At 41.1% G+C, this 20,998-nt stretch overlaps 1 protein-coding gene across 3 annotated transcripts in view; it reads right to left on the bottom strand.

Moving 5' to 3' along the window:
- Window positions 1-20,998, bottom strand: part of LOC134631242 (cyclin-dependent kinase 17-like) — a 66,105-nt gene that overhangs the window by 34,412 nt on the left and 10,695 nt on the right. Inside the window, exons 1-7 of one of the 3 annotated variants that reach the window (XM_063479384.1) lie at window positions 17,821-17,865; window positions 17,357-17,505; window positions 9,785-9,952; window positions 8,959-9,092; window positions 4,616-4,741; window positions 1,417-1,473; window positions 1,143-1,257 (exon numbers count right to left, since the gene is read on the bottom strand). In XM_063479384.1, the coding sequence (XP_063335454.1) occupies window positions 1,143-1,257; window positions 1,417-1,473; window positions 4,616-4,741; window positions 8,959-9,092; window positions 9,785-9,952; window positions 17,357-17,474 (718 nt within the window). In that variant the 5' untranslated portion in view covers window positions 17,475-17,505; window positions 17,821-17,865. Of the gene's footprint in view, window positions 1-1,142; window positions 1,258-1,416; window positions 1,474-4,615; window positions 4,742-8,958; window positions 9,093-9,784; window positions 9,953-17,356; window positions 17,506-17,820; window positions 17,866-20,998 lie in introns of those variants that run through there. The other 2 variants (XM_063479383.1, XM_063479385.1) reach the window with 2 other exon arrangements.

Below are 20,998 nucleotides of genomic sequence, written 5' to 3'. Positions count from 1 at the left end.
ACAGCTGGTAACTGTGCAGGGGCGGATCTAGCAAAGCTTTTGCCAGGGGGCCAGGTAGGGCATCTTACAACCAAAGTTTGTATAATAATACACAAGATTGGCTGTAGACCATTGTTAATCATTCAGAACACTGTGTAAAAATAACAAAAAACAAAAAGTGAATGCAAAAGTGCATAAATATTTATTTTACGTGATTGATGTGTGTGGCGGGGCGTGGTCTGCAGTGCCGCTGCAGGGGAGGTGGACCCACCTGAGCGGCATCTGCAATCACGCCTCTCTGGCGTAGTCTGTGCTCTCTCGGCTGTTTTTTGGGTGTGTGTCAGGCTGTGAGTTGAAAAGCTACAGCCGGCTGTGTGGGTACACCAACCACGTGTGAAAAGTGGTCCATAACGTAATGCTTCAAAGCGTGTTCATGCAAACATTGTCGGGTCTGCCGTGGTACAATGGGACTTCTGCTCATGAAACTATGTGCACAGCGTCTGCAAATCGGGGCTGTACAAAGTCACTTCATCTTTACCCAAAATTGTAAGCTGTCATCTGTGAGGTGCGAGCGGTGTTTGTTTTTACCATAGTTCATGGTGGAGAATGGCTGCTCTGCTGAGTTTTGCTCTCTGTAGCTGTATGAATGGCAAACTACACTGTTTACCAGCGGCATAGGCACACTTAAAATTTCTTCTGAAATTTTCGCTTTCTAGTCTTTAGCTAATATCTAAGTGTAACTAAGTGGATAAAGATACGATTTAAAATCGGTCCTTGCTAAGTTGTCTGTTATGTGCAGACACAAGACTGGCTCGTGTAAAAATTCCACAAAATTCCAAATCTACCAGTGTCTGCTCGTGCTGGGATATATTTACAAACCTGACCACCTACAGGCACGACCTGTATGTTTGTATTTGAGGTTGTTTTCTAGGAGCGTAATATCTTACTTTACTTACTGTTTTGTTTTTACATTTATTCTAAAATCTGCTTTTCTATTTCAGTTAACTAAGTTGTTTTTTGCACTCCATCTTGCTGCAGATGTTCAAATGTCACTGTTCATAAAACGTAAAACAAATCAGCTTATATAAGTAAAAAAATGTTCAAGCACTTATATTTGACTGCTTGGTGACCAAATAGCATTCTGTGGCTAAAATCTTTTGTACCTTCTCGGATAGCCGTGCACGGTGCTCCTTCTTCGTGTTCCAGTCTGATCTCTTTCAGCGCCACGAGGTTGTCTGTCAGCTTACTCCGCCCCTTGTACACAGTAGCATACGTGCCCTATACAGCAGGAAAAGAAAGGGGGGAGGGGGGTTTCAGTGTTTCAGGTTAAAAGTAAACTCCACAACTGTGCCTGTGTGCACTTTAATCACTCACTATGAGAGCGTTTGCACCTGGGATGATAAAAGAAAGGCTTTCAAGGTAAACTGTGCCACATACCTCCCCCAGTTTGTCCAGTTTGATGTAGGTCTCCAGCTTCCCAAATCCAATTTCTGACTGGAGGGAAGAAAAGGACAAACAGCATTAATGAGGGTAGTGTCTTTATTAGCAGTGACAGGCTTACACACACCAGGACAAATCCTCATGATGGCCTTGCAGCATCACAGAGTGGGGCGTGGGGGGTGGGGGTCACACAACCAAAACAGCATCCCGACTAATTGCTTGTGACAAAGACCCGATGGCTTTTTAGAACGTGTCTATGGGCGAGTCGAATAAACAACATGTTTTCATTTATATTTTTGAGCTAAATATATCATAAAAAAATAGCTAGTTTCAGTTTCTCTAATATTTGGATTTTTCTCCGTTTCTCATGTGTGCTAAGAAAAATATTTGAGGCTATAAAGAAATCCCATACGGTTGTGTCGTTTTACATCAAATTTTACTACTCTCATCATTTAAATATACCAAGGATTGGTTGATCAATTGACCCAATATTCTCCACGATAAATAATAACTGAAATAATCATTACTTCCACGCATAATAAATCACTAAACGCATGCTACGCTTCACAACTATTCAGTTATAACCAGAACACACACAAACTACTTAATAACTGAGCTATAACTGTCACTGCTGCAAGCCAGCATCTCCACAAGGCTTAAACAGACCTGTGCACTGGATAAAGACCAGCGCCAGAAAAGCTGAGAGGTCTGACAGCCAATCATCTGAGCAAATCCAGTCAGTGCTCTTGAAAAAACTCTGCAAAGGGGTGTGTATGCAAATAAAGTTGGGCCTGGGCGAGGCCGAGTGTTACTTACTCCTCTGTTCCGCTTTTGACAGATGCACAGGACAATCGTTCAGGCTCGTGACAAAAATGAGACGCTGAGAGGATGAGCTCTGATCTGCTGAGGATAAGGTGTGAACTCTGACGCTCTCACTTCTGTTTCTTGCTGCATTTAAATAAAACATTACCCTCAGAGCTATCTTTATCCATGTGCAGCCACTTCCTGACTCTTGCTCTGCTTCCATTTCTCTTATTCTGGTCCACCCCTGATTCTCAAATTAGCACTCCTCACTTTAAAACCCACACAGAGCACCGAGGCTTAAATAAGAATAGTCTGGAGTTATTAGAAGTTTTTGGTTTGTGTTTTTGTTCACTGTAGCTTTTGCCAAAAGAAAGAATTTCGTTTTTAATGTTATTACAGTTTTATCTGCTAAATGCTATATGATGAACCCTGAAGCAAATATGGCTCTGCCTTTAAGAATTTACTACTAAAAACTCCCAATAATGTAAAAATCAATAAGGAGATCTTTAATGATCTGTGACACAGAATGTTGTACTTACAAAACCGACACACTGCTAACACCAACAACATTAATTAATGAATACTTTTGGGGAAATAAATTATTTATTAAGTTTATGGTGTCGTGGTTATTCGGGTGACATGAACAGATCACTTATTCAAGACCCATCCTCAAGGGGTCATGAGCTAGTGTGATCACTGTGGCAGCATGGCCACTAAAGCTGCAGTTATGGCTGATGCACTCGCTATACAACAGACATACAGTCATCAGCTGCTTTTGTTAGGTACACATGGTCAACTGAATGTTATCTATTAAGCCAATCACATATCAGCAATTCAGTGCATGTAGACATGGATAGGATGACTTGTTGAAGATCAAACTAAGCATCAAAAGGGGAAATAAAGGTCATTTAAGTGACTCTGAATGTGGTTGTTGGTGCCAGATGGGCTGGTCTGGGCATTTCAGAAACTGAAAAATCCCTTCTGGGATTTTCCTGCACAACCATCTCTAGGGCTTACAGAGAACAGTCTGAAAGAGAGAAAATATTCAGTAAGCAGCAGTTTTCTGGGAGGAAAGGCCATGTTGATGCCAGAGGTCAGAGGAGAATGGCCAGACTGCTTCGAGCTGGTAGGAAAGCGACAGTTACTCAGGTTATTACAACCGAGGTACGAAGAAGCGCACAACAAGTGGAACCTTGAAGCAGACCAGCTGCAGCAGCAGAAGACCGCACCAGGTCCACTCCTGTCAGCTAAGAACAGAAAACTGACACTACAATTTTCATTAAATGGCCAAGAAAAGTTGGAAAAACTTTGCCTGGTCTAATGAGTCTTAACTGTTGCTCTGACGTTTGGATGGTGGTGTCACAATTTGGTGCAAAAACATTAAAGCGTGGATCAATTCTACCTTACGTCAAAAGTTCAGCTTGTGTCACAGTCACTGGATATCTAATGGAGCACCTTAATGTAATGGAACGGGAGATTCGTATCATGGATGTAGCTGACAAATCTGCAGACATGCTATCATAATGTGATGCTATCATGTCAATATGGACCAATGCCTCTGAGGAATGTTTCCAGCACCTTGTTTAATCAGTGCCACAAACAATTAAGGTAGTTCTGAAGGCAAAAGAGGGCCAAACCCTGTACTAGTCAGATGTACCCAATAAAGGTTGGTGAGAGTATACTCACACTTCAGGTGTGCTTGTCTCACCTTCTCCTGTTTTCCTAAATGATGGATTCTGCAGAGCATGTAATCATTTCCAAGTGCAGCGGTTGCTCTCTGTGCCATATGGAAATGCACTGCATTGATGTGGCTTAGAAAAGCTCACAGGGACTGACCCGCTCACGGATTTGTGCCTCCAGCCCAACCTCACCGCCCACGATGTGCCCGACAGGTTACAAAACTTGGGAGATGCACAACAAGCCAGTAGTTGTGCCATCACTTCTGGCTTGCACCACACAGCAAGAATAAACCTGCCTTCCAGTGAACCACACAGGGAATTTCTCTGTGCTTCCATCTTGGCCCAGATTCCTGGGCTTGCAATGACTTCAATGATTGTCATTTTTAGAATTATTACTTTTTATATTCACTGGTCAGCTGATTTAGCCCCGCCTCTAGTTAAACTAAATAAATAAACTAAATGCACATTTTACTTTTAACTACTTTGTCGTAATTTTTCTCAACCAAATTCCAAAAATTAGGAGAGTATATTAGCCAATGATGTGACCCCTGCAAGTCCAGCTTCAAGGTGAAGGACATGTGCAATAGGCCGACTTCCTGTTTACAGTATCACTCCACACTTGTCTCCTCTCTGACAACTTGTAATTGTCTCCCATGTCTTTTCAGCACCTTCTCTCTTACTTCTTCCCCTCTAATCCCCCTTGTTCTTCTCACCAGTGATGCTCTGCGGGAGCGTCGGCTCAGCGGCTGGTCGAAGGGTGGGCTGCTCATTTGAAACTTCTCCAGGTAACCGTCGGGTATCCGGATGTCAGCCGGCAGGGACAAACGTTTGTTCAGGTCCTATACAAAAACAAGAAAACTCAATTAAAAAAAAAAAAAAAAGTTGGTATATCAACCTGAATGAATAAACAAACAAACCCTTAGCAAACAACATAATCTCTGAATAAATACCTCTGATTGGAAACAAAATGGCAGAAACCCAAAGTAAACAAGCAGAATCTGTGGGTGTACTTTAGGCCTCACCGGTTAACAGAGAAGCCAGTGTGGTACGTGCGTGTGTAGCCACACAGTTACAGTTTTAGACTTGTGTTCAAGGTAAAGGCCATATGTGGAGCCTTTAAGAGCTCAGGGTAAGTCTTTTTAAAAAAGTAAAACAAGCACACAAAGCATGATTCTAATGATTTCTTATATAAAAATCACTCAAACACACATAATACAATCAAACAGTTAAAATCTAACACCTGGATTCTTCCCATCATGCATTTCCTCTGTTTGTTAGATTACTATTAATCCCACATTTCTCTCTGTAAATGTACTTCCACTCCCTCTGAGGTAACACCGGACACCCCACTGCTTCCTCCCTCCATCTTAGCCAACACGCACAAAAAAGCAAAACGCAACCTCAACCTTTTTCAAATTTCAACACAAGTTCAGAGACAAGCTCATAAACCCGTAAACTGAAATTGACCGACTTCTGGAAAGATCAGTGACTTTCAGCCTTTGCGTTAAACGGTGACTGTGAGTCAGCTTTCTGCTCTGTGGTTGTTAACAGCAAACACATTTAGGCATGTGATCAACTTCCAGGAAGTGTAGTCTTCATTAAAACTTGGAGCAAGTTGACATTCTGGTGCAGATTCGGCATCTCTATTGTTTTGTGTGCGTACAAACTAAATACAAACTCATAAAAACATTCATTTCAAGGCAATAAAGAGGCACGAAGGTCTGCTTATTGTTTTAGCTTTAACTGTTCAAAAAAACATTTTTAAGCAAAGACACCATAGCTCTGGATTCTCAAAAAGAGAAAACAAAAGCATTCTGCACATGTCAACATAACAGGATCTCGGTTCGTCTTTATTTGTTTAAGAATATACATTAGATTTCGCTCTGCTGCTCTGTGGTTTCAGTGTGCAGGGCAAGGATTGGTGGCTTGTCCTCAGAGTAAGTGATGCCATCCATCACCTGACCTTTGCAACCCCTCCACCCCCCTCCAGTTTGTCCAATCAACTCGTCCTAATCTGTTACAACAGGGGCCCATCTGGACCGTATTACAGTAATCCTCGTGATGTAATCCCAAAATGGCACTGCTTCCACTGCAGTCCGAGGAGGACAATCCGCTACCTGACCAGCCTAAAGGGAAGTCCTCGCTCTTCCTCCTATTTTTTCTGCTCTGCCGTTCCTTCTCCAAGTGTCACAGTGGCACAGAGGGGACAAAGAACAAGGCCGCACACTGATTTCACTGTTGGATCACTTCATCAACAACAAGCCTGCAGTCAATCACTCTGTTCATTCAAACAGTACACTGGATTTGCTGGGCTGACAGAAGCTGCAAGTATAACTGTGAGCGTGTCCAAAAAACTAAAAACTTTATCTGGCTGTGAAACAGTCACAGGAAGTGTGAGGTGTACTGCTTGCAGACACGCTCAAAAAAAAGCAGCAAGAGGTGATGTATCATCTCTCTGTGTGGGCAGCCTCAAATGCAGCTTAACTAAACCCTAAGCATTTTTTCCCCTCTACTCGTGCAGGTTTGCATGCTTGGTTTGTCTGTGCAGATGCTGCTATCTGCTTGTAAACTCCCACAGGGGTTGCAATCAAAGCAACCAATAAACAGAAGGAGGGAAGTGTGTGTTGTTCAATCAGAACCTTTCCTTCCACCCAGCAGGTAGTGTGAAAACATGTGGTTCAGTGGCAAGAAGTCAGCATCAACTGTACCTATAAAAACACACAAGACTATAAGGAAGCCCTTTTCCTTACAGTTTAATTTTTTCCTCTCCTTAGACTCCTTTTAAGTAAAACTGGAAAGTCTTTCTTTGCATTTTATTTTATATTTTGTGTTAATACAAAGAAAAATAAGTCTCTGAAAAAGAGAAAGACCGACAGAAGGTGAAAAAATGTCTAAAACAGTGATGCAGAAAAAGGAAAGAACCATTAGAATGAAAACTATGGATGGATATGAATCTATTTTCCTGTCATGCTTTTTTTATATAATTTGAGTTGAGAATGGCGATGTTATGAAGTAACTCATGCCACAGTTCAGGGGGAAAGTGGGTGGCTTGTTGCATTACTTTATGTCAGCTGCATGGCCTGAAGTCCTATTGGTAGAGCTTATGTTGGGCTAAAGGGACCAATTATTGGTTTTGGGAGGGATCGGGTCAGATATTGATTGAAACAGTAAAATGAAATGTTACCTCTGCTTATCTGTAAAGAAAAAAAACTTTAAACAGCTGTTTGAGAAACCTCTCTATGATGATTATGATGACAAGCTGTCACCTTTTCCTTGCAGATATGATTTAATACAGATATCTGCGGATCACTGGAATAAATGAGTTTTGCAAAGTTTGACATAGTAACAGCGTGCTTGAGTCAAAGTAAAATTTGTTTTGTCGTAATGAATTCTATTTTCTCAGTAAAAGTAAATCTACAAATAAGTTAAACTGGACTAATAAAAGCTTTTAAGCTCTGAATGCAACACTATTAAAGACCAAGAAACATTTAATTCTCTCCATTCAAAAAGAATTTGTGAAAATGAAATATTCTACTGGCTCTAATTTTCAGTCCTCTGATATAAGAGACCACATTTTTCAAAGCTAAACATACTTAACAAGTTGTTTTTTATTTAAAGCAGACTTAATGCGCCCATCTTTGGCTCCATAGCTATATTCTTTTCCTCTGCTAAACCAGTTTTGAATGTTTAATAAGGCAAGGTGTTTTAGCTTCCTTCACCCTCCCTCGACTCTTTACCCATTGAAAGCCTACCAGGACTAACCCTTCACCCTCTTTTCTGAACTGAGCACTTTGCATCATATTTCAGGCCTGCTGTTAGAACAAAATTACAAAAAGGTGTGCATCAGAAGGTAGTGAGGCTGGTCTCGGCCTATCCAGCTACCCTTGGAAAAACTTGGAACCTTTTCAAATGGTCATGGTTATTGAGTACAGAAGTCTTAAGTACAGAAGAGGTTGTCAAATGTTGTCTCTATGTGGGGAAGAGATAAAGCTAACTTTCTTCTGATTGGCTGCACCTAGCAAATAGATTGTTTGACCAACAGGTGGGTAGGGCACCTCCATGTGACATCATAATGATCCATGAGAACACAAAACAGGGGGTGGGGGGTGCAAACACAAACACACATTTGTGTTTATTATTTGTTATTGTTGCACAGGTACTCTGTTTCACATACTGTAGATTAGAGAGATGGACACAATCAGATTCATGCCACAGATTCTTCTTGTTGGCTTTGAACATACAGCTTTAAGAAAGGAAACTATTTTGGAATCATGTTCATGTAGGAACAAAAATATAAATCAATGAAATAGAAAAGAATTACTGTTGTTAATATGTGCAGAAATAAACGCCCTGGATCCAAAAAATATTTGTGGGAAAATGGAATGCCTTTTAGATAAAAGCAATTACAGTGAGATGTCTTTCTGTAATGTGTTGAGATTATGTAACCACCGGAGAAACGCAATCAAACTGCCCATGTCTGGCTCTCTGTGTTTGAGAAAGAGGAAGTAAATCAGATGGGGGGTTTGGGTGGGTGGATGTGGTGACGAATAAAAGATTCTTTAAAGTAGATTTCAAAACCAACTTCAGAAGAACATTACATGAAATCAGTCTGAACGTTATGTGTGCACTGTTCACATTGCGACAGGAGCTGAGAACTTGTGTGTGTGTGTGTGTGTGTGTGTGTGTGTGTGTGTGTGTGTGTGTGTGTGTGTGTGTGTGTGTGTGTGTGTGTGTGTGTGTGTGTGTATTTGTGCAGTGTGTGTATGGCACGCTGCACAAATACACCCACGCCGAGTTACAGCACGGAGCTCACATTCACGTCTTACAGATAGGTCTATTGTCATTTATCAGTGAAGTCATCGCAGTGCACGCTTATTAACAAAGTGGAATTTGAACCATCACACCAGGTGAAGAGATGTGTGGCAACACAGTCAATCGTCCCACTGAGTTAAGTGTAGGCACTGCAGTGACTCACACTACAATATATCCACACTTTGCAAAGCAGAGAGGCTACACGAGGACAACGACGGTCTGAAAACACAGAGCCAAATCTCACCTCCGCAGAGATGCGTCTGTTCCCTCTGTTCCTCAGACAAACACCCGTGGGCGACTGCACCTCATCAGAGGAAGTCCCGGATGCCTGGTCGCTCTCTCCGTCTGACCCCATCTTTAGGTTCTCGTGGACGATATCTGGAGATGAGCGAAGAGAAAAGTTTACAGAGAGCACGGGGGGGTTGACAAATGGAGCAGGTCTGTAAAAACAGGGCAGGGCGCAACACCAGATAATGACTTCAACAGAAAAGAAAAACACTCTCTCGGACACTTTTATGACTCCCTCTTTTCTTATCAAGCTACTGGCTGTATCAGACAGACGATATACAAGAGGTAAATAATCTTAATGAGTTTGACTTAGATTTTATTTCAGTGCCACAGGCTTTATGAGACAAAGCCATACATCACGGAGTAATTTACCCACGCCTGAGAAAACTCTTTCATACATACACTATTACAGCATTTTCATTCCCTCCAGGGGTTTTATTCATATTTTGAATTTGTATCTGGACTGAAAATCCAAGTTGACGGCTAACTTGGTTTTCAGAGTCGTTATTTTTAGTTATATTTCTTTGCAAAAAGGACAAAAATGCAGCCACAAAAGCGGATAAATTGAAGTGCATCTTTGCATAAAGCAGCGATTTCTTTGAGCACATGCGTGATACAGTTCCCTCAACAGAAATGGGTATGACAAGGAATTAGGCCCAGCAGCAGCTCAACACCTTCCACGTATGGTCACAAAAGAAATCATTGGCTATTTCTTCATTTCAAGCCAGAAAAATAAAAGTCAAATATTAAATTTGACAGCAGGCAGGTTAGGCGTGACTCACCAAGGCGACTACCATTGCGAGGCATGACCATGAGAGAGCCTAGTCCTCCTCCGATGACGCTCTGAGGCCGTCTGAGCGGCGGCTTTTTAAAAGAGCCTGTGTACTGGTGAAGAAATGAGTGGACACTGTGGGCTGATGGCGGACGGCCGTTCCTCACAATGGGCTCTGCTGGAGAAGAAAGGGTTTGTTGTGTTTTTTTTGATGATGACAGGACACACAGTATACAAGCACATATCAACAGATGAGAACAAAATAAAAAAAACCAAAACAAAACATTTTAGTCATGGCGCTGAAAGAAAGTGGTATTAATGTGAACAAGACTCATCATGGCCAATATGTGATTAATGCACTTCAAAGCAATCCAATGATAAATTCATCCTGAGGTACTCTGACAATCTTATGTGTCGGATGATTATCTTGCTGATTGCACTACATAACAGCCAGTTCTTATAAAAACTGGGTGCCGGATGGGTTGTTTTCACCTTTCTAAATGTTATTAAGCTCAAAATTTGCATTATGAGGATCACGACTACTTACTAACAGCTAGATACTGACACAGAGGAGGCACTACCCGTCTGCTTATTCAAGTCCCTGAATCTTACCCATCAACAGCGTTTTGTGGCATTTAAGTCTTTTTGAGTGGTATTATCTAACAAATATCAGAACACGCTGGATGCTACAGACCATCCAAGAAGTCTACTTTAGTTTTGGTGATGTGCCTCGCTAAGCTATAACACTAGTATTACCAACTAACTTAGCACTTTACCACTCTCATACTCCTGGTTCTAATAAAAAGAAGACAGGCATTAATACAGGGAAAGTCAAGGCTTCAAATTTGGAATTAACCAAGGGGCAACCTCCAGAGATTAAAAATGGAACCTCTGACAAAGTGACAAAAACTGCAGTTCCTCTAAGTGCCACTTGAGGCTCCCTCCAAAAGGACATAGTTAATGGTCAATTTGATTACATTTAAAGAAAAAAAAATGATAGTTTCAACTTTCATAACAACTCCAGGTTTTATAACTCATCCACCTGGATAACTGAGCATGGCTGCACTGACTGAGGCAGCTGGAGCCACTCAGAGTCTGGTAAGCATCCTCTTCTGTCAGTTATTAAACTGGGCCTCTTCACTGTGTGTGTGTGTGTGTGTTTTCTGCCTTCTGTAGCATTTTAATAGACTGACTGATATTACGGCTTGCTGAGTGGTGCAGACCATTCCAGGTATTTGTGCTTATTTGACTTCTGTTACTTTATTAGTGCGTTCTTAGCACCAATTTTGTGTCTCTGTGCTGCAGCAGTACAATTCAAGGATACAGCTTGTTAACCAGGCTTGCTACCAATAGTTGATAAATTAGTAGTCCACCCTTTCATTCATCAAAGTAACTTCTATATCAGAAAAAAATTCTACATGGCTGCAGCCAAAACTTTTATATTAAGGCCTCAAAATGTGCCTGATGACACCAATTGATTTGGTACTTTCCTTATAATTACCAAATAAATTGGTGTCATCTTCCATTTTTTTATATACACACACTGTATTGTTAGGCTTCAAGGCGACCAATAAAAATGAAGCTGCTGGGCTGATATACATTAGATTCTACACTGTAAATTAATGAATTTCTCACTTAGCCAGGAGAGCAGCAATGTTTTCTTAATCAGTGTAACCCCTGCACTAGGGCTGGGCCATATTATACCGTTCACGGTAATACCGGTACAATGCTAGGCAACGATAAGAAAATGAAATATTGCGATAGAATATGGGTAAAACGCGCATGCGCAGTGCCGAAAAAGCACGGCGGTAACGGAGAATGAGAATGGGGAAAGCAGATTGTTGAGTGAAACGGATGAACCAGAATTAGTTTGTAAAAATGGTGCAACTTAACTGGTTTGGTGTTTGTCCGTCAGATACACAACAAAGCACATTTTTTTGTAGAACATGCAAGCGGGCCATCGTTATTGCCGTATTTGTCGGACTAAGGTGCTCGTAAATCTGGGAGTAATCTGGGTCCTAAACTCCGTCCTTTAAGGTCCCGAAGTCAAACGAACATCACTGAGAGTTAAAAACTGTCTAAATTCTTCCATCTTTAATAAAACGATCAGCGTTGCTGCTTTACCAGGTGTAACTATGATGTTTAACATCCAGGCATCCATGAAAACAGAATTCATTACATTTAACGGAGTTAGAAGTTAGCAGGAAGTTAGCGGAAGTTAGCTCGCTAGTTACCTAAGCATGATATAGCATGTTCTGACTGAGAGATTTCTGGAAAAAAAATCAAACGTAGAGCTCTGCTATCACTTCCAACATAAATGAAGACAGGAAGCTACACAGCACTGACGTTTGTAGGGTTACTGAAGTTGGGCTAGCTGGTATTTAATGATGTGCTACGTGATCGCTAGCGACACAGCTATGTTAGCATAACATAAACAGTGAAGCTGGAGGATGAACGCTTTTCCACTCGATAAAAGTTAACGTGAAGGTTCCTGATGGTTAGAGACAAATGCAATCGCATGGCAGGATGCTGTAAACGGACCATAACTTCAGTCAGGAGAACAAGTGAGATAATCCATCCACAATACAAGGTTAGTAATTAATATACTGCAACAACATGGGAATAGAGCAGCTGTGATAGAATACAGCATTAACGAATCAATGGTACAGAAGTGGAGGAAGAAAGAAGAATGAGTTGAATAAAGTTTGATTTATCTGACTGCTTTGTTTCGCTTAATGTGCCTTATAATCCCGTGCACTTTATGGTCCGAAAAATACATATTTGACTTTTTTATTTGGCACACTGCAGTTTAATGTAGCAAAGCACCTCTTTTTAACTTCAGTGGATATTATACATGGTTATGCTCAGGATATGTCAGCCCATTTCTACTGGAAATGCCTTTTGGTTAAACTTTCAGCAAGGAATTTGCATTTGCACTGTTAAATGTTTATATAGCTTTAATGCACATAAAAAAAACAGCTGCTTGTTTAAGTAAAATAAATGGATGGGTTTTTTTTTTTTGCGCTAGTAAAATTGCGGAGTTGTATTTTGTCTCGCAGAAATGATATCGTTAGTTATATTGTTATCGCAAATTTTCAAATATATATCGTGATTATATATTTTTGGCCATATCGCCCTGCTCTACCCTGCACTGTAAATAATCAAAAGTGTGTGAAAGTCTGTAAACAAATGCCTGACAGTCTAAGGCAGGGGTGGGGAATTCGGGGGCCAGTGTCCTGCAGGTTTTAGATGTGTCCTTGATTCAACAAAGCTGATTTAAATGGCTAAATAACCTCCTAAATATGTCCTGAAGTTCTCCAGAGACCTGGTAATGAACTGATCATTTTATTCAGGTGTGTTGACCCAGGGTGAGATCTAAAACCTGCAGGACACCGGCCCTTGAAGCCTGGATTCCCCAACCCTGGTCTAAGGTGTGTGAGTTTGGCTTGTGGAAAGGATCTACCACTGACAATGAACAGCTTTTGTCCAAAAGCACGACTAGAGCTGACAGAGTTGAAAGATTTAATATCTGGAAGATTTAGCACCCAGCAAAACACCAAATATGACAATGAGGAGAAAAGAACACCCAAGAGAAGATGAGCAGAAGTCAAAACTCAGACAGAGGCCTATGTATGCAAAAAGAGCAGACAGGATAAGGACAAGACATAAGTCAACAGTTACAGAGGAGATAATTACTTCCCAAGAATAATGATTATTGATTAGATAGATTAGTTTATGTCCCTGCAAAAACAAACAAACAAACAAAAAAGAACTGTCAGACAGAAAAGTGTTTGTATGTGTTTAGGACCCGTAATGCAAGGGCTTGGGTTTTACAGTCCACCGCTGTTTGTCATGACCTTGTTTGGTAAAGCCATTAACATCATCAGCCTTTGAACACAGAGTGGATTACCTGGTTTATCAAGAGTAGACCATTTTGTTCTTAAAAAAACAAAACAAAAAAAAACAAAGCCCACACAAAAGCAAGTTAATAGTAGGCATGGTTTTCCTGTATAGAGAAAATTTGGGGAACTAATCGAAGTGCTTTTAGCTAGAGTCAAACGCTCATTGCTAATTTGCGGTTGGTAATGGTCCAGTAAAGTCACACCAAACAAGTGGTTGTACTATGGGCTGCCTCCTGCACGCTCTATCCATGCCGCACTCTCTCCTACAACAAATCGTTGAGCATTTATAGACAAGAACGCATCTGAAAACATGGTTAGACCAAAGGAGGGATTCTCCTCTCCAGTACCTGGGAAGGTCTAGCAATACTGCAGGGAATAAGGAGTTGGGGGATTTCATCCTGGTAACAGGACATTGGACCAGATCTTTACCTTCTTGAGGTGTGGGGGAGTTTGCCCAATGAATTTTAAAGTGTTTTATTGACCCACAAAAGGTGCTTGAGGAGGACGGAGTATTGAACTCACTGTTTGGTTCTTGTACAACCACAGTGGGAGCTCGTTTCACATAAATCAGACCTGTTTCCAGTCAGTGTTAGACTGCCAGAGTAACCCTTTGTCACCAAATCTGCTCATAATTTTTATGGATTTAATTTTTAGACACAATCATAGGTGGAGGGTGTCAGGTTCTGTGGTCAGAGGATTTCATCTTGCTTTTTGATGTGGTTCTGTTAGCTTCACCGAAAGACGACTCCCATCTCGCACTGGGTCGGTTTATAACTGAGTCTGAAGCAGCTGGCATGAGCACCTCCAAGTCTGAGGACAGTTTTCAGTCAGAAATGGTGGAGTAACCACTTTGGGTCTTGTTCATGAGTGAGGAAAGAAGGGAGTGGCAAGTGGAGATTGCTGGACTGGTGCAGCATCTTCTTCAGTGTTGTCGATGCTGTACTGGTCTGTACAGCAACCGCAACACTAATCTCTCACTAGTCTCACTTATGGTCACAAACTCTTAGAAGTGAAAGAAAGAATAAGACTGCAGAAACAAGTTGTGGAATCAGCTCTCCCCAAATGATGTCTAAGCTCTCCCTTAAGGTGAAATGGTCACATCACCCACTGCTGCGTCGTCATGAAACATATGCAGCCATTTATACCTGACATTACGGCACAAGAAGTGGCTGCAGTATTCTCCTATAGGTGTCGCCACCAGGATAATATTGCATCATAAGCGCTGATAAGGAGGAGAAGAAGTCAAAACTTACAAATTTGTAATTTTTGTGTGTGTGTGTGTGGGGGGGGGGGGTATTTTACACTTTGACATTTTACTTACAGAACAGCAAAATGCTACAGATTGTCCTGATTATAGCTGAGCGACATTGCTAATGATTCCATTCAACAGTTTCTGAATTACTTTTTAACTGGTCACAACCTCCACATACCTTCTGAGTTGTACACGTCTACTTTTTTAAAGCACCCCCTCTTAAAGTCCCACTCTGGCCAGGAATAACAGCGTAGTCATTACCATCCTGCATATGATCACCACCAGCCTCAACAATATTAGCTCACCAGTTGTCTGGTTTCCAGTTTCCAGGTCCAACAGATTCTCAGTGAATTTTTCTGACGTAAATCCCATTGCCAAAATTAAGCTTACAAGATTCAAGCTGCCTTTTCGAGGCCGATTCAGATTGCTGTGGGTGTTCAGGTCTCGTTGGGCTATAAAAACAGATTTTACTACGCCAACACAGTCGCTGAAAATTCGGAAAATGGCATGTTACATATGTATTACAACCATGATTATCTTTCTTTTTTGTTGTTGTTGGGTTTTTTTGGCACATCATGACAGACTGACATCATATATGTGATTTAGCAGGCATGTATTATCCCGGCCCTTATACCACCTCTCCCTTATCGCTGGGCAGCTGCTGCTGCCGCTGGCCTCAGTTATGAGTGTTACATAATCAGATCAGGACCACAACGCTTTCCCCAATCAGAGAGTTCAGATCAAATCTCATCTGGCTACTCCATTCTGTCTCCTCTCTACCCTTCTTGCTGTTACACAGGCTGCTAAAATCCCCCACACGCAAGCAGGCACACACAGGAACGCACACACATACACACACACATCATAGTTCTCTGTCCCCACTCACCAAGCACAGAACACTCTGGCCAAACTTGGTGTTAGTCGCTGCACAAAAAGCTCTTTACAAAGCCTAGTTAGTTCTCAGAAGGCGATGGGGGGAGGGGAGGGGCTTTGTGGGAGCTTAGACGATCTGATTGATTGAAAAGGGAAAAAGGGGGGAGAAAGGGCGGAGGGGTGCTCAAAAGAGAAGAAGAGGAGCAAAAAGATAAAAAAAAAAGAAAAAAAGAAAAAAAAAGTGGGGGGCAGCAAATGGATCAAGATGGTTCGCTGGTTTCACCAAGTCATCCAAGTCGCCGTGGCAATGTCATGGAAACTCTAAAATGTTTCCAGACCATGAGCACCATGGCAACAACTTGCTAGCACACCGAGACGTGCTCCCTGGCTTGCTTGCTCCGTGCAGATTTTGTAAATATCAGAAGAGATAGGCGGCTGTGCCACGGCTTTTATTTGACGTCTAGAAGGCCACAACCTTCAGCAGGATGGAGATGAATGGTAAATAAATAAATACAGTGTCTGCTGGCAAGAACAGTGTCTTAACAGTAAAAAATAAACTGACAGATTGAACACAACAATCAATACAGAGCTGTGAAGTGGAAGAAGTCATTCCTGTGAAATTCACATTTATTGTCTGAACAGTCAGTATTAAAGGAACAGTTCCCCCTAAAATCAAATTTGCATAAGGGGTGGTTGTAATATGCAAGAATTGTGGATTTGTGGACTTTTTTGAGTAAATGGGCTGGTTTTTTGGCAGTTTAGGTAGTTTATATTTACAAGAAGGCGGATATGCCTACCTTTTTTTTTTCTTTTCTTTTTTTTTTTTTACAGCTTTTGTAATCAAAAATATGATCTGAACACACTGTTGTGCCAAACACATTTGGCTTTTCCAAGATGAGTTCTTTAAATTCTATATAGGCTCATCTTGTTCATGTGACTCTTATCTTATGTTTTTATTTCAGTTATTAAATTATAGGTCTTATATGATTATATGAGTAGACATCCATACAATTCATTTCAAATCTGAGCAACTTCCACCAACCATTACCAGCCCCTTTAAAAACTGGCATTCAGAGTCTTGAATGGACATAAAACTTATTCGACAGGTTCGTTGTAGTGAACAAATTCAGAAAGAAAAGGAAAAAAAAGGACCTCAATCATCAGTGTAACATCCTTTTTGCTAACGCCAAGCTGAAGCTAAAGATTACACTTTGAGCAGTTTAAACTTTCAGATTCTGGGTCAGCAATAGATAAAAATGTGGATTTGGATTTAGATGAAAGTGCCAAACAAATTAAGTCCATTAAAATTCAGCCACTAAATCCCATTTCAGACACGCAATTCATTATATAAATGTGCTGGAAATTCTGCATGGCAATCTGGTGTTTGAAATAAGTCACATCAAACAGACTTTACTGACTTTTTGACATTTTGTACATAAATCTTAAGCTGGGTTCCTCCACTTGAATCGTTTTATTTATAAAGTCATGACAAGCTGTGCTGGTAGTGGCAGTATACTTGATAGACGCGATAAGATTTAAGAGTTTTAGGCCTCACCGCTATCCTTCAGGCCGTTCTCCTCGATCGTTATCTGCTCGGCCAGCTCTGACAGTGACTCGTCGATGGTGTGACTGCCTCGAAGAGTCTGAGAGAGACGTCGCCGGAACCTTTTCATCTTCTCCACAGAGCTCTCAGGAAGGGGAGGCCTGAAGAAGACAAACCAAACACAAATGTATACATATTACAGGTGTTACCCACTTACTGCAAGAATAAGGAGAGCTACAGCTCGTTTCAACCACAGAGGAACAAGCTCAATATCTCTGAGCTGTTTATCTAAGCTTCGTGGAAATGCAATGTAAACTGACTGTAATTACAATTAAAACAAAACAAAAAAACGTCTGGCTGCCATCATGCTTCACAATCCCACATTCAGAAAGAAAAAGTCACTAGTTCACCAGGAATCTGACTGGGCGAACAATGAAACGCACTAATCAACAGACGTTAATTATGACTCAGCTCACACTCAGCCACACTGCATTCCTCCTCCTGGGAAAGCATGACAAGTCGGTGAGAGATTCTTACGGCCGAGTTTAGAATACAGTCCCTGGCACACAGGACTGTAAAAGCAAATCCTAAACCGGGGGGATTAGCTGCTGAATGGCACAGGGCTAGCCTGGGCCGCATCTAGTCCACATCACACATTCCAGACACATTTATTGTGTGCGCGAGAGCGACTGATTGTGAGAGCCTATACGTGTGAGCGAGAGGGAGAAATGCAGTGAGACAATTTATGGGAGGAAATGAAAAAAAGATTTCAAATCAAGACAGGCAATATTTGAGACTGATTGGCTGGAGGAGATACCAAACAAGCCTCTCCCTGTGACTTCAATGCAGATATCATGACTCCACTGCGTCTGCAGATCAGGACATGCGTGTGTCTGTGATGCTGATGAGTAGAGCCAGACAAGAAAACACATGAGCGCGAACCCTGAGGGCTCCTCTGACTGGCAACTACTCCCTATTGACATCCTTTGTCTTGAACTACAACTAATAATTCATATTCTGTCCAGAGACACAACTTACTCACCCAGAGCCAAATAGTAGAAAGTAGTCTTTGGAGGACAAAGTGGACTAACATGGCTAAAAACCACAGTTGACCTTTAAATGATGATGAGTCATCAGTGAGGGACCATGATTCGGACTCGTATGAAGACTTTTCCTTTGTTTTTGTGCACAAAACAAAAGAGGATACAGTTGTTGCAAAGAAGGCATGCAGCTGAAAACTAAGTGTATTAGGAAATCCACCTACAGGGACGGGAAAAAAACTGTGAAAAATGACTAACATTATAATGTGAAAGCCCAAGACGATGCCTAAGAATTGCTCATTTTGTGCAAAAAAAAGAAAAGAAAAAAAACTGTAACAATGTAAAATGAAGAAAAGAGGAAATCCTTTCATTTGAGATGCGGGGAGGAAAGAAACTGGAAAAACTGGCAGATCAGGTTGCAAATCAATATCAACAAGACGACAACAGGTGACAACAGCAGTGTTTGTGTGTTTTCTACATAAAAAGAGCAAAAATCTGTCTGTGAACATCTTTTGCTGCTCTGTTCTGTCTTCTTTCCTCTGATCTGCTAATGGCTGCCCCTCTGTTAGCTTGGTTCTGCTATAGGTGTCTTCCTCTAATAAAGGAGTTGCTCCTTCCCAACATTGCCAAGTGCTCACTTGTTTGGGGTTTTCTCTCCAATGTCTTTACTTTCCAAAAGCAGCTCGAGGTAGTTTCTGCAAACTGGAGCTAGATAAACAAAACTGAAACTGAACAGCTCAACATCTCCAAGTCGAGTGAAACAGCAGCTGGTTTTAAAAAGTGATAATACACAGAGGGTTACAGGCTCTTAAAGGGGATCCATTTACCTTTTTTTAGCGTCACATTGTTGGTCTTGTTCTGCAAGATAGTAGCTTTGCATAATTTGCAGTTCCTTAAATCAGCCTTCTTAAGCTTCCTCTAGACAGGAAAGACTTCACAGGAAACCATAGATCATAGAAAGTAAATGACGTTGAGCAATTTCAAGCAACTAAAGTTTTTTCAAATTTGAGGTGAGCAACTAGAAACAGAGCTCATAAGATCTGCTAGCATCCATCCATCAGTTTTAAAGTGACAAGGAGTTTTATTTTTAGCCAACATTCCTCTAATTGGCTAACAGAAGAAATGACCAGCATATAACCACTTTCACTGACATGTTACAGTATAATTTAAGATTAAAGTATCTCCATGTTAGATCACGGTTCTATTACTATTATTAATATCAACAGTATTCTTGATAAGTGCACCTTTATATAGATTCACAGTGGTTCGCTCTTGTGTCAGGATGTTGTTAAAAATAACGAAAAACAAAACATAAACATTACATTTGGTACGGGGTTATACAGTCAATTGCTAACAGGTTGCCTGATTTGCTCCAAGGTTAAACGTAATGTCAGAGTGAAGCTCTGGAGAGTCTGAAAGAGCGTTTGAAACAAACTCTGTCACAACAGGTGAGGAAATGCACGTCATTATTACATAACCTGTCCTACCTGAGCCACGCTCAAAGTTAAAGACCAGCACAGAAGCAGCGTGACTGCAAACAACATCCTACCAGGAGCAATTTTATTTAAACTGAAAAGCTTAGCAAATAGCACAGTTGCAAAGACACAGCTTCTCTTTAATGTCACTGAATGTAACCACAAAGCCCCGCCCAACTGTTTTAACAGTCTATTATGATCACTCGATGGTTAACATGACTTCACAAATTGCTGCATGTCACGGTGTATTGTGTCAGACAATTTGACATGTAAACCCTTTGAAACCCACGGCAGGCGCTGTGTCCGTTCAATGATTAGAGGCATGTGAAAAACGCATATCATGTGAAATTAAGGCTGGCACATAAATGTACCAGTCTTAAACCAAGCATTGAGAACAGTGTGAACCCTGAGCTTTTGGCTCACAATGGACTACATCGCACTAATGTGTGACATTCATATTCACAACAATATTTAATTAACAACTCCATGTCAGTGTCCACAAAAAAGCTGAACATTTTAGAGATCATCAGTGCAGACTTGGATAAAGAAAGCTGGCTGTTTTACCCAAATATGACACACACTGTGGATGTTTTTATGAAATTATTTTGCGCAGCTTTTCTCGTACATATATGATTACTCCCAATTAAAATGCTAAGCAAGAAGCATTGTAATTAATCCAGGAATCAAGATGAGAGAAAGCACGTCAGATCTGCTGTCATAAGAGCTGCACGTCACTCAGTTCAGCCTCATAGCACATCAGCTCCAACACGGTCAGCCAGCAGTCTGTCATCTCCGGAACAGCTCACTGCGTTACCCTGAGTTACACACAGCCTTCGTGCTAGACAGGAAGCAAAAAAAACTGCACTCATAACTCTAATAAAAAGACCTATTTATCCGTCACTGCTGAAGCATGAGATAAGAAGTGAATTACTCATCGGCGAAAGTCCTGTCTGCAGTTGATTTCCAAAGAAAATTTACAGCATGTTTTAATCAATTACTTAATCAACAAACAATAATATCAACACAATCAAGATTCTTTAGTGAGTAATGAAACGCTTCAGCTGTTTAATCAAGCAGAAATGTGAAATATTTTCTTGCTCAAGCTTCTTTATCACTGCAAATTAAAAAGGGGAGTTGAA

The sequence above is a fragment of the Pelmatolapia mariae genome, linkage group LG7 (genome assembly GCF_036321145.2).
Source record: "Pelmatolapia mariae isolate MD_Pm_ZW linkage group LG7, Pm_UMD_F_2, whole genome shotgun sequence".
NCBI classification, from domain to species: Eukaryota; Metazoa; Chordata; class Actinopteri; order Cichliformes; family Cichlidae; genus Pelmatolapia; species Pelmatolapia mariae.
The sequence above is the reverse complement of the archived record's forward strand: the minus strand, read 5'-3'. Positions and strand labels throughout refer to the sequence as shown.